The sequence below is a fragment of the Salarias fasciatus genome, chromosome 14 (genome assembly GCF_902148845.1).
Source record: "Salarias fasciatus chromosome 14, fSalaFa1.1, whole genome shotgun sequence".
NCBI classification, from domain to species: domain Eukaryota; kingdom Metazoa; phylum Chordata; class Actinopteri; order Blenniiformes; family Blenniidae; genus Salarias; species Salarias fasciatus.
This window is the reverse complement of record NC_043758.1, coordinates 19,489,036-19,505,155: the sequence shown is the minus strand read 5'-3', so window position 1 is coordinate 19,505,155 and position 16,120 is coordinate 19,489,036. Positions and strand designations below refer to the sequence as shown.

The 16,120-nt window shown below is 42.8% G+C and overlaps 1 protein-coding gene across 4 annotated transcripts in view; it reads right to left on the bottom strand.

The window, feature by feature from the left end:
- LOC115400505 (von Willebrand factor A domain-containing protein 5A-like) overlaps positions 1–16,120 on the bottom strand; it is a 30,361-nt gene that overhangs the window by 13,768 nt on the left and 473 nt on the right. For 3 of the 4 annotated variants that reach the window (XM_030108430.1, XM_030108432.1, XM_030108433.1), the window contains exons 2-16: positions 15,558–15,604; positions 14,651–14,853; positions 14,344–14,566; positions 13,750–13,916; positions 13,535–13,649; positions 13,256–13,431; positions 13,081–13,169; positions 12,840–12,984; positions 5,931–6,010; positions 3,208–3,322; positions 2,924–3,082; positions 2,723–2,826; positions 827–1,047; positions 680–715; positions 400–480 (exon numbers count right to left, since the gene is read on the bottom strand). In XM_030108430.1, coding sequence (XP_029964290.1) covers positions 400–480; positions 680–715; positions 827–1,047; positions 2,723–2,826; positions 2,924–3,082; positions 3,208–3,322; positions 5,931–6,010; positions 12,840–12,984; positions 13,081–13,169; positions 13,256–13,431; positions 13,535–13,649; positions 13,750–13,916; positions 14,344–14,566; positions 14,651–14,853; positions 15,558–15,597 — 1,954 coding nt within the window. In that variant the 5' untranslated portion in view covers positions 15,598–15,604. Of the gene's footprint in view, positions 1–399; positions 481–679; positions 716–826; positions 1,048–2,722; positions 2,827–2,923; positions 3,083–3,207; positions 3,323–5,930; positions 6,011–12,839; positions 12,985–13,080; positions 13,170–13,255; positions 13,432–13,534; positions 13,650–13,749; positions 13,917–14,343; positions 14,567–14,650; positions 14,854–15,557; positions 15,605–15,821; positions 15,854–16,120 lie in introns of those variants that run through there. The other variant, XM_030108431.1, reaches the window with a different exon arrangement.

The window sequence follows — 16,120 nt, the reverse complement described above, 5'->3', positions numbered from 1 at the left end:
ATATCAATACTCAGAGGGAGGAGAGAGACAGGAATGACAGGATAACTGGAAGTGAGGAGTGTCGACATACAGGAGAGACAAAAACAGACAAGACATGGACACCAGGAGGGGTTGAACATGCAGAAAGACTTCATGAAGAAACAGAGGGATTCCTGACAAGAGCACCATTCTTCACCTTCCCCCAAAAATAAGAAGTATCAAAAGAAAGCAATTGGATGACCCACTCCAGCAGAACACATCACACTCTAACCTAAATTCCAAAGCAATAATATTGTAACACTCCAACTGTTATGAAAGGGAATTTAATTTGGAAAACAATGTGGTGGGTGGAGTGTGCTTCAGTGTCCTGAGAGGAGTAACATCAATGTTTGCTCAATTGAAAATGAAGTTTTCGCTTACTCCCACGTGTTGCAGAAACACCACAGCTCATTGGCACAGCCTGGGGTATGGGATTAGAACATGCCATGCTGATCTTAATACCTGGGAGAGAGAGAAAGAGAGAGATATTCAGCTCTAAAATGAAAAATAACAATGAAATGAAATTCCAACGCAGTAATATTCTAACACTACAACTGTTATGAAAGGAATGTATGTAATTTCAGCAGGAAAACAACTTGCTGTGAGATTCAGTGTCCTGAGATGTGTAACATCAATGTCTGTTCATTTGAAAATAACATACATGATGAAGAGCGATAGCACAATTTCTTCTGTATTCCTGGGAAACAGAGAGAGAAAGAGACTGATCATCAACTCTAAAAATGAAAAACAAAAGCAAAAAACAAATCATCCAAACTCAGAGGAAAACTGCTGTTGGAAATCCACTCACCAGTTCGGGGAACATTTCGACGCACCAAAGGTCCTTGGATCGCTTCGCCATCACCTTTGTTGACAGCAATGAAGGCAGTGAAACAACTGCTCACTCCTGATTGGATGCTGAGAGCCACCACCTTCTCCTTCACTCCTGTGTGCTGCTCCCCTCTGCTCTCTCTTCCCTCCATCTCCAGAGAGCGAATCAGAGTCCGAGCTCCCAGCCTGTGGACTGTTAACCTGCAGACACATTTCACATCATGTCTCCAACAAACTTCTCTCGTCAGTCACACTGTTTCACTGCTTTAAACAAAAGATCAAATTTGGATCCTTCAGTTAGACTTGTACCTGACAGCTACTAAAAACCTACCAAATAATTTACTGATCTGATGAAAAGATTATGGTTTTTCCATGAAAACTAGTTTGGAAAAGTGGTGAGATTAGACTTGTACTTGGAGCCCCATGTTATGTAGATTTCTGCATCACCTCACAGGGTCCCAGATACGAGTGAAACACACTGAAGGAGACCCACAGACACCTGACTGAGACCAACAAATATCGAGTCCCTGCAGTGACGGCAACTCCAATCGGTCAACGGGTTCTTGCCTCTCAAATACCTTGAATCAGAGTAAGGCTGAAACAACATGGAAGCAGTCATAACCAATGATGAGTGGAGACCTGCCAGTGAGGCTCCACAGGAGGCTGTATATTGTAATGTACATACGACTGGATGTAAAAAAGAAATACTGCAGATATTCAGCAAGCTTGCCAGTGTTTTTGTGTGTCTGTCGTTACTGACAGCACCTTCAGTGGCAGATAGCTGCAGCCTCCATCCAAGATGCAACACTACCAAATGTCATTAATACCCTAGTACCCCTTCACAGTGGTGTCCCGAGTCCGCCGAGGTCTGTGGATGGCCACGCTCAGCAGTGCATGATGGTGCATGCTGGTACGAAAAGTGGTACCCTGATTCACAACGGACTACATACTGCCGTAGAAGGCAAATTGTCTGGTACATGACTATGAATAGCATTGTGAAACGATTCAAAATGAATAACATCACAGTCTAAAGCTTTCTGAGATTGTCCAAAACATTTGTTTCAAAAAATGAAACATGTTTAATGTTTTGTTGCATACTGTGGCAGACTGGATGGTGCAGGGTTATACATTAACAATCACAGATCAATCTACTATTTGTGGGATCATACGTGGCATTTCACTTTTTCCTACAACTGTGTACTTTCTCGTCGGCGTTCACCATGAGCGCACAGAGATGCATGTCACACTCTTGCCGCATGCTGCAGATTAATCTTGGACTGTTGATGTATAAACATGCACCATCTCAGACTGCAGTCGGTTCCTGCGGTCATCTGCAGACCTTTGCGGACTCAATGCAACAGTGTGACAGGGGCATCAGGAACTGCATTTTTTGAACTCTCAATATTGAGAGTTCGATTGTTCGAATGCGATGGAAAAACTGAACTTTCTGTTTGAAAGTCAGAGAATGGCATTTGGAACAAAACTGGCAGAAATAGACTGTATTCAAGGTCAAATCACTTCCTCAACGCACAACAAAAACCAAAACCTCCCCCCAATGTGTTTCTGTTTCTATAGTTTTTCTTGTTTTTTTCTCCTCTGTTGTTGATTTTGTTGTTTGTAATTAAAATTTGAAAATGGTAAAATAAAAAGTTCCAAAAAAAAAACCTTCCTCTGCCAGACGAACATAATCCACTTTCAATTACTGTAAATATGTATATATTTGAACTTTTTAAAAAGTCTGAAAACTTTGATGATGTAAATATTGCAGTGTGTTTATTTACTGTTTTTTGAGTTTTTTTTCTCATTAAATATCAATCCTGTGAAAATATGAATTTTTCTCTCGTAGAGCTGCTGTGATGACTGAATCCTGCTTTACCCAGTATCTTTTTCAGGTTTCAGGCTGAAGTGCAGCTGGTTCTGAGTGGGATGACCTGCCAGGCTGTACTTCACCGTCACACAGCCCTCTGCAGCCTCGGACCTCTGACACAGTATGACAGAGGAGGAACACACCATCATTCACCCTGTAATGTACATCTAAAGAAATCAAAACATTTCCATGACAAGATGGAGCTCATACCTGTCCACTGAGTTGGCCGTAAACCAGCGACCGCTGACCCTGGAAAAGTGCTGTGATTGGTGGAGAGAGGACAGTGACAGACACGTCCTTTGGTAAATCCCATGTGATGGAAATGTCCACCACAGCCGGCTGCAGAGCGAACCGCAGTGACTGCATCACCTGAAATATTCAGATGAAAACTGTTTGTAGGAGATGATTCACTTTTACTTGTCAAGACCACAATCTCAAACACATGTAGTGTTTCATGATGTGATGTGACGGATCGTCTGTGTGTGTCGTTCTACCTTTGGCTGCATCCTGTCACTTCCTGTGATGAACTGAGTGTGACCCCCTCCCTCTTTGGCCAACCCACTGATGAGAGCAGAGCTGGCTCCTTCCCCGATCCCGAAGGAGAAACACCTGCAACACAACAGTTTTCTTCCACAATTACAAGATGTTTTATTTCAAGAGCTGCACCCCCAGATCTGTTTTAGTGGGTTTACCTGTGGGTGGCAAGGCACCAGGGGTAGATGAGATTCGCCCTGAGTACTTAAGTGTTTGGATGTGCAGGGACTGTCTTGGTTGACACGTCTCTGTAGCATCACGTGGCGGTCAGGGACAGCACCTCTGGACTGGCAGACTGGGGCAGTGGTTCCCCTTTTTCAAAAAAAAAGGGGGACCCAGGGGTGTGCTCCAACTAAAGGGGGATGACACTCCTCAGCCTCCCCGGGAAAGTCTATTCAAGGATACTGGAGAGGAGGATCTTGGGAGTTTACCCAACCAGTCCACATGTGTTTTGTGAATTTGGAGAAGGCTTTAGGTCAGGGGTGGGCAACTCCGCATTCCTGCATGTTTTCTTTCTTCTTTTTTTTTTTAATTTTTTTATTTTTGTCAAATCTGCTTATTGGATTTTCACATATAAAAGCAGCAATGACAGTCATAAAAGCAATATTATGATGCTAATGTAATTTAAAATGTGCAACAAACAACCAACACTGCCCCCCTCCCGCTTCCCGGCACATATCCCCTCCAAGTAAAACAATAAATGAATGAATGAATAAATAAATAAATAAATAAATAAATAAATAAATAAATAAATAAAAGAACAGGAAAATAAAAAGGACAGAATAATTTAATAGCACAGTTAAAATATAAGCATACAACAGACAGATTTTTTTACTGTCCTTCAAAGCTCGTGTCCGGAGTTTCTATTCGTTTGCAATGTATGTATCATTTTTTTAACAGAGCTTAAATGTGTCAGTCTGGTTCGATACAATAATATAATGTTGGCATAAAGCAATATAAAAATGTATTTATGAGCTCCGCCTTCATCTCATAGACCCCCATGTTATTTGAAAACGCGCCGGTCAGCTTCAGCCAAAAGATTTAGAGCTTCCGCTTTGTCATGCTGTCAATCAACGTGTGCGCGCAGCCAGAGAAACTTGATGCTGACCTCGGAAAAATCCAAATCTGCTAAACATCCACCGTAAACAGCTAAACATGTAGGATGCTGTAGGACACGGAGGCACTCATTTTTACCCCACAGGTAATGCGCGAGCACAATTAAAGGGGCGTGGCTTGGTCGCTCATGAAAGCAGAGGGAGGGCGGAGCCTCGAGATGTTGGATTAAAAAAACCTCTCTCTTTCAAAACTCTGGACACGAGCTTTAAGAACAAAACTACACAATCAGTCCACATACTATGCCATCCACATATGATAAAAAGGGTTCCAGGTCCTTTCAAAGTTACTGCTAGCACCAGACAGGGTCAGCCTGATCTTCTCCAGTTTAATAAAATATGGCACCTCTTTAATCCATCTTCCATGGGCAGATGGAACTGCAGACTTCCATTTTAACAAAATTAGTCTCCTAGCTAATACTGTTGGGAATGCTATCAGGTTCTTAGTAGAGGAAGAAAGATTAACTGAACAAAACGACACACCAAACACAGCAGTAAGGACATTAGGTCTGAGACTTCTTGTGGTGACTTCCTGCATATTTTCAATGTGTCTTCACGTCAGCACACCAGATAGTAATGATTGCCTCATTCTCAGGCTTTCTGCAGAACTTCATCATAAAGCATTCAGTAAACTGAGGTGTGTGGAAGCAGGGGAACATTGAAAACATGTGGGATTGTGGTCTTCGACGACTGGAACTACCCACCCAATTACTCACTGGTTCTGTTCATAATTTTTCTGGACAGAATTTCGAGATGCAGCCAGGGGACAGAGGGGGTCTGTTTCAGGGACCACGGGATTTTGTCTTTGCTTTGCAGACGACGTTATCTTGTTGGCTTCATCGAACCTGGATGTACAGCATGCACTGAGGTGGTTTGCAGCCCAGTATGAAGTGATGGGGACAAGGATCAGCACCTTCAAATCCGAGGCCATGGTCCTCAACCGGAAGAAAATGGTCTGCTCTCTCTGAGTTGGTGGACAGATAGTGGCTCAGGTGGCGGAGCTCGAGCATCTTGACAAGTGGGGGAAGGATGGAGCGTGAGATTGACAGGCGGATCGGTGCAGCGTCTGCAGTGATGCAGTCGTTGTATTGGTCCATTGTGGTGAAGAAGGAGCTGAGCTAAAAGGCGAAGCTCTCGATTTACCGGTCAATCTACGTCCCCACTCTCACCTATGGACATAAGCTTTGGGTCATGACCGAAAGGGCAAGATCCTGGATAAAAGTGGCCGAAATGAGTTTCCTGAGCTCAGAGTAGAGTCACGACTCCTCCACATCAAGAGTAGCCAGCTGAGGTGGCTTGGGCATCTGTTCAGGATGCCTCCTGAACGCCTCCCTCCGGAGGTGTTCCACACATGTCCCATCGGGAGGAGACCCCGGAGAAGACCTGGGACAAACTGGACAGACTATGTTTCTCAGCTGGCCTGGGAAAGCCTTGAGATCCTCCCAGACAAGCTGGAGGAAGTGTCTGGGGACAGGGAAGTGTGGGTATCCCTGCTTAGTCTGCTGCTCCCGCAACCCAGTCCCTGATAAGCGGTAGATAACGAATGGATGGATGGATGGATGGATGGATACCTGTGGGAGGCTGAATTGTTCTTAACCAGATCAATGACTTCTTTTGTGTCTCCCACCTCTCCATCAGTGAAGATAAACAGCTGAAAAAGAAAGTTTGAAAGAAAAAGAAAAAAACCCACACAAGTCAGCCACAACACTGGACAGAGTTCAACTTCTGTTAGGAAGAAATAAATAACAGCTGTTGTGTAAACAGGGTCAACAACAACAGGGGGGTATTGCACAAAACCAGGATAGGGGATTGAGCCGGCAAACTGTTGTTTTCCCTGTGGTTACCCTGGACGAAGTTAGCCTCAAGTCGGTTGCACAAAAACAGGCCGAGTTTATTCCGGACAAGTCACCATGGTGATTTATTCTCTGCAGCTTGGCCTGCTTCAGACCAGGCTAACTACCAGTATAAGTTTAATCCTGCCCTGCTCTGCTGTCAACAATGTGAGAAATGGACGTGGTCTACGGCATTTCCTTGCTTTTTCTACACATTACAGTATTTAATCATCCTGGCACCGAAATCTTACAACTGTAGTCAATGCATTTGCTGGTTGACTTTAGTATTATTTATTTGCACAGATTATATGAAGACTAAAATAATAGACATTTATTAATCATCCTTTCTTTATTAATACAAGTCCTACAATGAAATACTGAAAATACTGATAAAGAAACCGTGTCCACAGTGACTGTGGAGGACATTTTAATTGTACATGTTGGCGCTAGTTGAAGAAGCATCGCCTGCTCATCAGGGTGCGAACTACGGGAAAGTGGGGGGGGGGGGGGGGGGGCGGACAGGCGTCTCAGCAACCCTTTGAGACAGAAGGCCCCCTGAAAACACATTTGGTGATTTTTTTTTTTTTTTTTTTGGGGGGGGGGGCTAAAAATTGGCAATATGCTGTTTCCCCGAGTATTTCCTTTATTTTATTTATGTTTTTTTTTTTTTTTGTATGATCATAATCATGGATCATATGCAGAATTAGGCCATTTTTAGAGTAGGATTTGCTCATAACTATTTCAATTTAAAGGTGCATTAAGGAGTTTGCACGCTTTATGTGAAACAACGGCCCCTGCAGGCCTTGGGCGTAATGCAGCTTAGTGAAACGCTCGTGCCAGTGGCTTGCGTTACTGTACGTGCACAGAAGAGGGGAACTCCCTGGCGGAGTAATGGCGGACAAAATGAGAGCTGAGGCCAGACCAGCGGGAGCGCGCATTACGTCACAGTGCCAGACCAGCACTACAAATTTCAAGTGACAAGCGCTGTTTAGCGCTGTTCCTGGTACTTGCAATGAATATGTCAGGGCACATTTACACATCATTGAATATTTGTAACATATTTATGGTGGAAAATAAGTATTTTTAAAGTTGAAAAACTCCTTAATGCACCTTTAAAGCCATTTAATGGGTTCTTTGAGCAACAGTTTCCAAATTTGAATTTCTCTCTTCAGACATTTGTCTTCCCCCCGGCCTTTAAAATGGCGGTGGTGGTGAAGCCCCTTCTCATTAGATCCTTATGTTCTTAATAGCTACAGACCTCTTCCCAACAGACTGTAAGTGAAGTTACAGACAACTTAAGGGTTCTGCATAACATATTAGCTGTTCCTAGCACTGCACCGTTCTTGTGTTTATCCTCCACCACTATGTCAGGCTGACTGGCCATCACCAGTTTGTCACTCTGAATCTTGAAGTGATTGAAGTGACTGTGAATGGTTCATCTACATTCGGCGACAACAACACAGCGTGCATTTACTTATATTTTTCATTCATACATATTTATATTGTTATATATCAAAGCACAACAGACGATAGACCTGGGGGTATTGCACAAAAGTAGGATAAATACATCCAGGTTAAATGAGGAGGCGTGGCTTGAGTAAGCCTTGTCGGTGTTTTCTCAAATTAATCGGTTGCACGTTTGCCGAGCCAGGATGAAAAGACGCGGTTTAGTCAAGCCAGGTGTGGATCATCTGGATAAGTGCACGTTCACAGCATTCTTAAGAAGACCACGAGATCGATCACAGATCACAGATTGAAAATGGAACAACGTGCATCTTTCTTCACGTGAGATGAGCAGCAGTGTGCGAACTATACCGCAGCTGTCGGGGGGGCTCACTTATATGGGGCGGTGCCTCAGAGCTTGGACTTTACACAAAACACATCCATTATTACAAGCCTGTATGTCTGCTCTAAGTGACGTTTAAGGCATAGCGTCCTCATGCTTCAATGGTGAGGACAAGTCCTGCATGCAGGCCGGCATCTTTATTAAAGGTGCATTAAGGAGTTTTTCAACTTTAAAAATACTTATTTTCCACCATAAATATGTTGCAAATATTCGATGATGTGTACAATGTGCCCTGACATATTCATCGCAAGTATCGCTAACAGCGCTAAATTGTCACTTGAAAGTTGCAGTGCCGGTCCGGCACCAGAATTTTTTTGGGAGAGAATTAGAGATGATGTGACGTACTGCGCGCTCCCGCTGGCCTGATTTCCTTAGCTTTCGTTTTGTCCGCCATTACTACGCCATTATTACTACGCCAGATGCTTAGCGAGCAACAACTGAGCAGCGTTGAGGATGGAGCTTCCAGAAAGTAAGAACATACCTGCTTCTGGCACTGCCACAACTCCAGCACAGACCCCACCAGGCAAAAGAAACTTAAATTTTACTCGAGCACAACTAAAAGAGCGAGGAAGGAGTTTATGGGGTGGAATGAATGCCAAAACCTCACCAACACAAAAAGTGTTTTATTCACAGCCAATGATTCACAAACAAACTCAGTGTGTTTTGCAAAAGCAAAATGTCATTCACAACTAATGCACTTAAGTTTGTTCATCAAAAGAACGCTCCATAAATTAAAAAATATACATCTGCACTTACATTAAAATATCCTTCAAGTGCAAAATAAAATCTTTCAAGTTTAATTATTTTTTTCCGAGTACAAAAAACAATTCTGCGAGTAGGAGAAACAACTGGTTCCCCGCCGTCACGTGGGTCTTGGCAGTAATTTTGCACCTTCCTGATTTGCATCCGCAGGACTTAGGATTTATTCACAACTGCCAGCGCACATTCCGAGAACTGTTGTGTAATTTGCATGCCATGACTGGAGGTGGCGCTGTGGTGTCAGTAGTGTTAGCTGGTTGCTAGCGTTAGCCACGCTAGCTCAGGGCAGTAGTAGCAAAACTCTCTCTTTCCTCCGCTTCCTTATAGACTACTTTTGAATTTATATCATCATTGCCCTCACTCATAGGAGATTGACTTTGACACAAACAAATAACACTGCAAATAAAATGAAGGTAAACAATGTGCACCTTACAGTCCACTGATGTCCACACAACTAAGTCACAAAACTTTGCAGCTGTTACAAAGATTTGAGTCTGTGTCTGGCTGTAGTATTACTGTGTCTTCTTCAAGAGAAAATGCCGTCACTGAAGTCCAGACAAACGTTCGTGGCCTAACCATAGATCATGAATACAATGGATAGAGCTTTCGTGACGTCAGCCATTGCGTTCCCAAATACCGTTCTGCAGACTTTAGGGAGTCCAGCAGGACGTCTCCATATTCAACATTTGAAACCGGATGTAAATGTGATTGGTCCAGCCCGTCACGTGACCGCATCACGGGGACAGAGGAGGCGTTGTGAGAGGGCGATTTATGCAAAACTTTAAGTCGTAATATAAAATCAACAAATGATTTAACTGAAAATCAGAGTCTGGTGAAGCCAGCGCGGTTGTAGAAACTAGTGATAGAGACCAAAACATGTTCTGAAACTGGGCGCTTTATATGTTTATTTTCACTTTGAAAATCGGCATTTTTGAATGGGTTCCAATGAGCCCGGGACCTTTTTAAAACCAGCATCATCGCCCCCTGCTGGAATTTCCCCGGAATTACAGCTTTTTTGCACTCCCGCATTGTCTTCATGTTGTATGAGCGGAGGTTGGCGCTTGGCCCTGATAAGCCTATAGCGCCGTGCTGCTGCGATGCTTTGATGGACATTTCACTTCCAGGCAGTTTTTTCCACAACAGGAACAGTAAGTGAGCCCAACCGGATCTGAACAGGGTCCAGCTTGTCTCGGTATGGACCGTCGCCTTTCTGTTTTGGTCCATTTTTCCTCATGTTTAATTCTGTCTATCTCAGCACTGTACGTGATTATACGCGGTAAACGCTGTAAACGTGAACGTGCACAGCGCCACCTCCTGTCATGGCATGCAAATTAAACAGCAGTTCTCGGAATGTGCGTTGGCAGTTGTGAATAAATCCTAAGTCCTGCGGATGCAAATCAGGAAGGTGCAAAATTAGTGCCAAAAGCCACGTGACGGCAGGGAGCCAATTGTTTCTCCTACTTGCAGAATTGTTTGTTGTACTTGGAAAAAAATAATTAAACTTGAAAGATTTTATTTTGCACTTGAAGGACATTTTAATGTAATGTAATATACATTTTAATGTATATATATATATATATATATATATATATATATATATATATATATATATATATATATATATATTTTTTTTTTTTTTTTTTTTTTTTTTTTTTTTTTTTTTAATTTGTGGAGCGTTTTTTTGATGAACAAATTTAAAGGTGTAATACAGGATTTTCTATTTGCTTTGACTTCCGGATAGATCACCTAGATAACTGCTGGGTCTGTTTGTCAATCATTCTGACAAGCTGATTTCGTAAGGCGGTTCTACGTGCTTGCGCCCAATAAGCTTCTCCCTTTTGCGCATGAGAATTCAGAGTGTTTATGTAGCCGGTGAGCTTCTGAGCTAGTACTTACCGATGGAGAGTCTGACATAATGAAACTGTAACTGTTTCGGAAAACAAGCTTTATGTATGAGCGAGGCCAATCGCAGAAACTGTAAACAGAGCCGTGCATGCCCGGAGAAGAGGAGATCGCGCTCGCACGCTTCCGCGTTTCCTGGGAGAAGCAGGAGAGCTGGGCGGATGGTCTGGCACATGCGCGTTGTTCAAAAAGTGAGGAATAGACGTTTGACTTCGTCTTTTCGAGAAAATCCTGTATTAGACCTTTAAGTGCATTAGTTGTGAATGACATTTTGCTGTTGCAAAACACACTGAGTTTGTTTGTGAATCACTGGCTGTGAATAAAACACATTTTTTGTGTTGGTGAGGTTTTTGGCATTAATTTCACCACCCCATAGGAGTTCCCCTCTTCAGTGCACGTATATGGACGCAAGCCACAGGCACAAGCGTTTCACTAAGCTGCAGTTACGCCCAAGGCCTGAAGGGGCCGTTGTTTTGCATGAAACATGCAAACTACTTAATGCACCTTTAAAGTGATGTGGGAATGTATCTAAAAGGCAGGCTGTTGGTTTTACATGGGAGAATACTTGACCAAGAGTCCTTGCATTGACCAGGTCAAAACTGTATAGTGTTTCCTCAGTCATGGACAATGGCTCAGCTATGTTCACTAATAAAACTTGTCTGGTGTTTGTTTAAAAAGAAAAAAAAGAAAAAAAACTGTTCTGGTTCTGTCAGTCTTTGTGTTAGCTATCGATTTTGGTTTTGTCAATCTCTCTGTTAGTTATGGGTGCTGTGGTTCAGATTGTTATCTGTTACATGTGATATGTTGCCCCTCTCTTTATCGTTCTCTTTTTCTCTCTCTTGCTCTCTGAGCGTTTCCATCCCGGTCATGTCCAGCAGCCATGCCAGATGCCAGTCTCAAATAAAGGCAGCAGCAGGAGGAGATTCAGCAGCAGGAGGAGATTCAATCTCTTCCTGCTGCTGACATAAAAATGTGTTCGGACCAGGGTTTCCGCGATACAAAAATGTAACCGGTGAACATGACCGGCAGGTTTTCAATTTACCAGACAAGCGCTTGGTTTCCCAGTCAAATATTATCGGCGGCGGCAGGAGGGGGTGGGGGGGGGGGGACACGTGCTACAAGTTTAGTTCCACCTGAAAAAAAAAGGTTTTTTTCCACTTATTCATGAAAGATAAAATTTGGGTTTTATTGGGGTATTTTTTTTCTTTTTGTAAAATGATGTGGAAATTGCCTTTTTGAATTCAATGTTTGCTGGGAGGGAATATTCAAATAAAAATTGAGCTTGGAGGGAATATTTTTCATCGAACATTTTGACCGGTGGTGTTAAAATATGTCGGACTTCAGCAAATTTTACCGGTCAAAGTCCGATAATTACCGGATAACGAAAACCCTGGTTCGGACAGTAAAAGGCTTCAATGATACTATATTGCACGCCCCAGCTGCCGAACAAGACAAGGGTAAAAAAAAAAAAAAAAAAAAAAAAACAAAAAAAAAAAAAACTTGTTGAGAGAGAAGACTGGACTGGACCGAATGTCCATGATTTGAGTACTGAGGTGGTCTGCAAAGTTCTCACAAAGTGTGTCTGACAGTGCCTGTTAAAATGTTGAAGGTGGAGAAGAGGAACCCAGGGGTTATTTTTATCATCTGAGATCATTTGAGAGAAATGGGAAGTTTGTGCTTGTTTTACTGCATTACTGTAAATTTTAAGTTGTTGAAGTAGGATCTCATAAAGAACCATAAACTTGGATTTCCTCCACCTCCTTTCAGCTCTCCTGCAGTTTGTTCAGTTTGTTGATTTGATCATTTTTTCTCCATGGGCATTTAGGTTGTCCTTTTAATGTTTCAGTCAAAAGTGGAGCGATTGAGTCCAGGGTGGGTTTCAGGTTACTGTTAAAATTGTCAATGACAATGTCAGAGGGTGCAGGTAAAATTACATTTTACATGCTTTGTAAGATTGTAACCAACAAGCTACATCACATTGTGTGCATACGAGAGAGAGAGAGAGAGAGAGAGAGAGAGAGAGAGAGAGAGAGAGAGAGAGAGAGAGAGAGAGAGAGAGAGAGAGAGAGAGAGAGAGTGTGTGTGTGTGTGTGTGTGTGTGTGTGTGTGTGTGTGTGTGTGTGTGTGTGTGTGTGTTTTACTTGTCTGGGCTGACTGGGAATGCAGGGCTGCTCATAAATATGCTTGAGAGGCTTCACAATTTCTGTTCCTCCCAGATTTGCCTCCATCTTCCCAACTATCTTCAGGGCCTCCTCCATGGTCTGCTGACTGTACTCCACACTTTTACTGCAATCACACAGACACACACACACAAGTCATGTGTTCATGATTCTACTTCAAACCAAAGATACACTTTGAAAATATAAATGAGGATGTATTCACGGGAAGATGTGCTCAAAGCTGGATCCAAAACTGTAGATGTTGAAATAGCAGCCCATTGGTAGACTCTTCAACAGCAGCAGCAGCGTTTCCTACAAGAAAGATTCAAACTAGGTGAAGATCACTGTGTAGGCAGACAATGAAAGATTTAATGACACCAAGAACAAACAATAAATACCCTTGCACTGCTTATGCGAGTCTTATTTCTGTCTTTGTTGTTCATTGAGACCCCCATACTTCCAGATCGATCCATGAGGAACAAAAACTCTCCACAGGAAGCCACTGAAGACATGACAGACTGAGGAAACTCGGGGAACAGGCTCACCATCACCACTGGATCACCCATCAGAGTGCCTGAAACACAGCACAGAAAAGTCAACAACAATCACTTTGTTGCTTGGAGGATGAAGACACAACAACCTTTCTTCCCATGCTAACTACAAACATTTGCACTCACCAGGTTTTGCAGAGGCCTGTCCTGCTTCCACCACAGCAGTGGGCTGGTGGGCATCTTTGTAATATATCAGCACTTCAACATCTCTGTCAAACTTGTGTCCTGCACCCAGCTTCACCTGCAGGGTACAAATATATGATGATGAATAATGATATGATGCCTTCTTTTCACTGAAGAGGATCCAACACACACAGTGGACACATCAGCACTCCACCTACCGTGGCCTGGGTTTGGTCTGTGTTCAGGAACTGGAGAGGATCCAGGGAACAGCTGGACTCCACTTTAGAGATGGGACGAGGAGAGGACACTCGAGCAGAAAAAGACAGACTGTAAGGAACCAGAGAGGCTGGAACAGAGTTCACCTGGACGGCTGGAGCTTCACTACCTGAAAACAACACAAGAAACAACTGGAAATGAGAAGAACTCTGTTTGAATATGGAGATTTGAGAAGACAGCAGCTTCAAACAGAACTACTGTATACCACATGACTGTGAATAAATGAAAATAGAATGCATTTGCACCCATTTAAGGGGTGGGTTTAAATAAACTTGTCTTCTTCCCACTCCCTTTTGAGCTGGAGCTTATTCATTCATTGTTCTTTTCTTTCATTCGTTGTTGCTGTTTTTAGTTTCCTTGAAGTTGAAGTTTGTTTTTTTCTTTTGTTTTTGTTCTTTTCTTTTTTTTGTTTTGTTTTGTCAGGCTCGAAATACAGACATTCATTCATTCATTAATACATTTAAAGCAATATTTTGTTTTTTGTCATGAAGTCATTTGTACTTTTGTGTACATCAGCTTCTCACTGGTCTTCCTACCCTGAGGTGTGTATCGAGGGTTGAGCACAGCAGGCAGACAAAACCTCAGCCCCTCATCAGCCTGCACTGCCAGCTCAGTGACGTACTCCAGCCTGATGGAGGCGCTCTCTCCTGGAGGCAGACAGCCCACACTCATTGAGAAAATATCTGGACTCTGATCACTCTCCTCCAGCAGGAAAGCCTGCTGACCGGAGCTCAAAGCATCATCATACTCCTCACGAGCCTGCAGGACAGGAGACACATGTGAGCCACATTCACTCCCACTGCTGGATGTTGTCCTCAGTCAGTCTGGACCTGCTCTGCTCACCTCCTGTTTCTCCTTCACCTCAGCCACAATCTCCTTCTGTCCCATCTTGGCACTGAAATGACAGACAGCGGCATCCCCAGGCAGAGGGAAGACAAAAACCGCCTCGATGGGTTTGTCCTCTTTGTTCTCGTAGTTCAGAGTGGAGACCACTGTAGCCACATGGTCCCTCACCTCCAGCTCCACCTCAATGCTCTTCAGAGGGACTGACGGAGAAACACAGTCACAACCAGAAATATTTCCACCACAAAGGCAAGGCTCAATAATCACCATTCAGACACGAATGACATGCAATGCACAGTAGTTTACAAGGAAGTAAAAGAAATAAATTCAAACAAGGTGATTAAGGAAAGCTACAAAGGAGGATAAATATGAAGTAAAAACTTGAACTACCAATTAAGATAGAGTTAAAAAAAAATCTAAATATATTGTTTGAGGGAAAGTCTGAGCAAGCAATAGTGCTGTCAGGCATGATTTAAAAGAAACTAATTTGTCAGCAATTCTCAGGTGTTCAAGAACAGGTTTAACAGGCGCAGAACCCCAATCCCCACCCCAGCCAATGAAATGAGGCTGAATCAGCTTCAGATTCACAGTTCCATTCAGGATTTAACGGCAAAGTTAAGGGGAAATATTGTCACATTTGGAGCAGCTATTTATCCGTTGTCGTATTAATGCATAACAGTTTTACATTAAAATGTTAAACGTGGTTTTACTAAAACCACTTTGAACATTCAACATGAAACCTTTTTTTTGGATTTATGAAAACGGATAAATAGCAGCTCCAAATGTGAACATATTTTCAACTTAACTTTCCGAATTGGAAGCTGTGAATCAGAAGCTAACTTCAACCTCTTCCAGTAAAAGCTCTGAAAGAGTCACAGACAGTGATGGATGTGGGTCAGCTCTGTACCTGGTTCCTTCTTCAAAGTCAACAGACCACAGCAGTTCATCTTGTGTCTGCAGGAAAACAGATACAGGTGATTTGGTATCAAGACAGTCAGTGATTAGGCTGCAAAGTTTAACATGAAATACAATACAGATAAACAACATACATTGTCGCACCTTTCTTCAGTTTTGTATGTTATTTACAATGTAAACACGCATGAACATCTTCTAATTTCACTAGAATATATATAGAAACTCAAGTGTCAACGCAGCCAGAAGCATTTCTTGCCTTTTAAAGATCAGAAGTCAGAGAGACAAGTGGAAAGACTGTCAGCGTTTTAAAGCAGGAAGTGTTCATAGCAGTATTGCAAGGTGGGAAATGTAGGATTATCTACCAGAGACAAAAAATTGTCGTATTTTGAGGGAAATTATCGTACACCCGTCGTAATCAAACGAAACAAGTCTATTGATGCGCTATAGTCCCTCTAGTGTTGAATAGCGTCTAACAGGCACTCGCGGCTTTGCATCAATACAGAATGGATCAAAGAACGTCTGAATGGCTTCATCAGCAGCTCCTCAGTTGCGTTC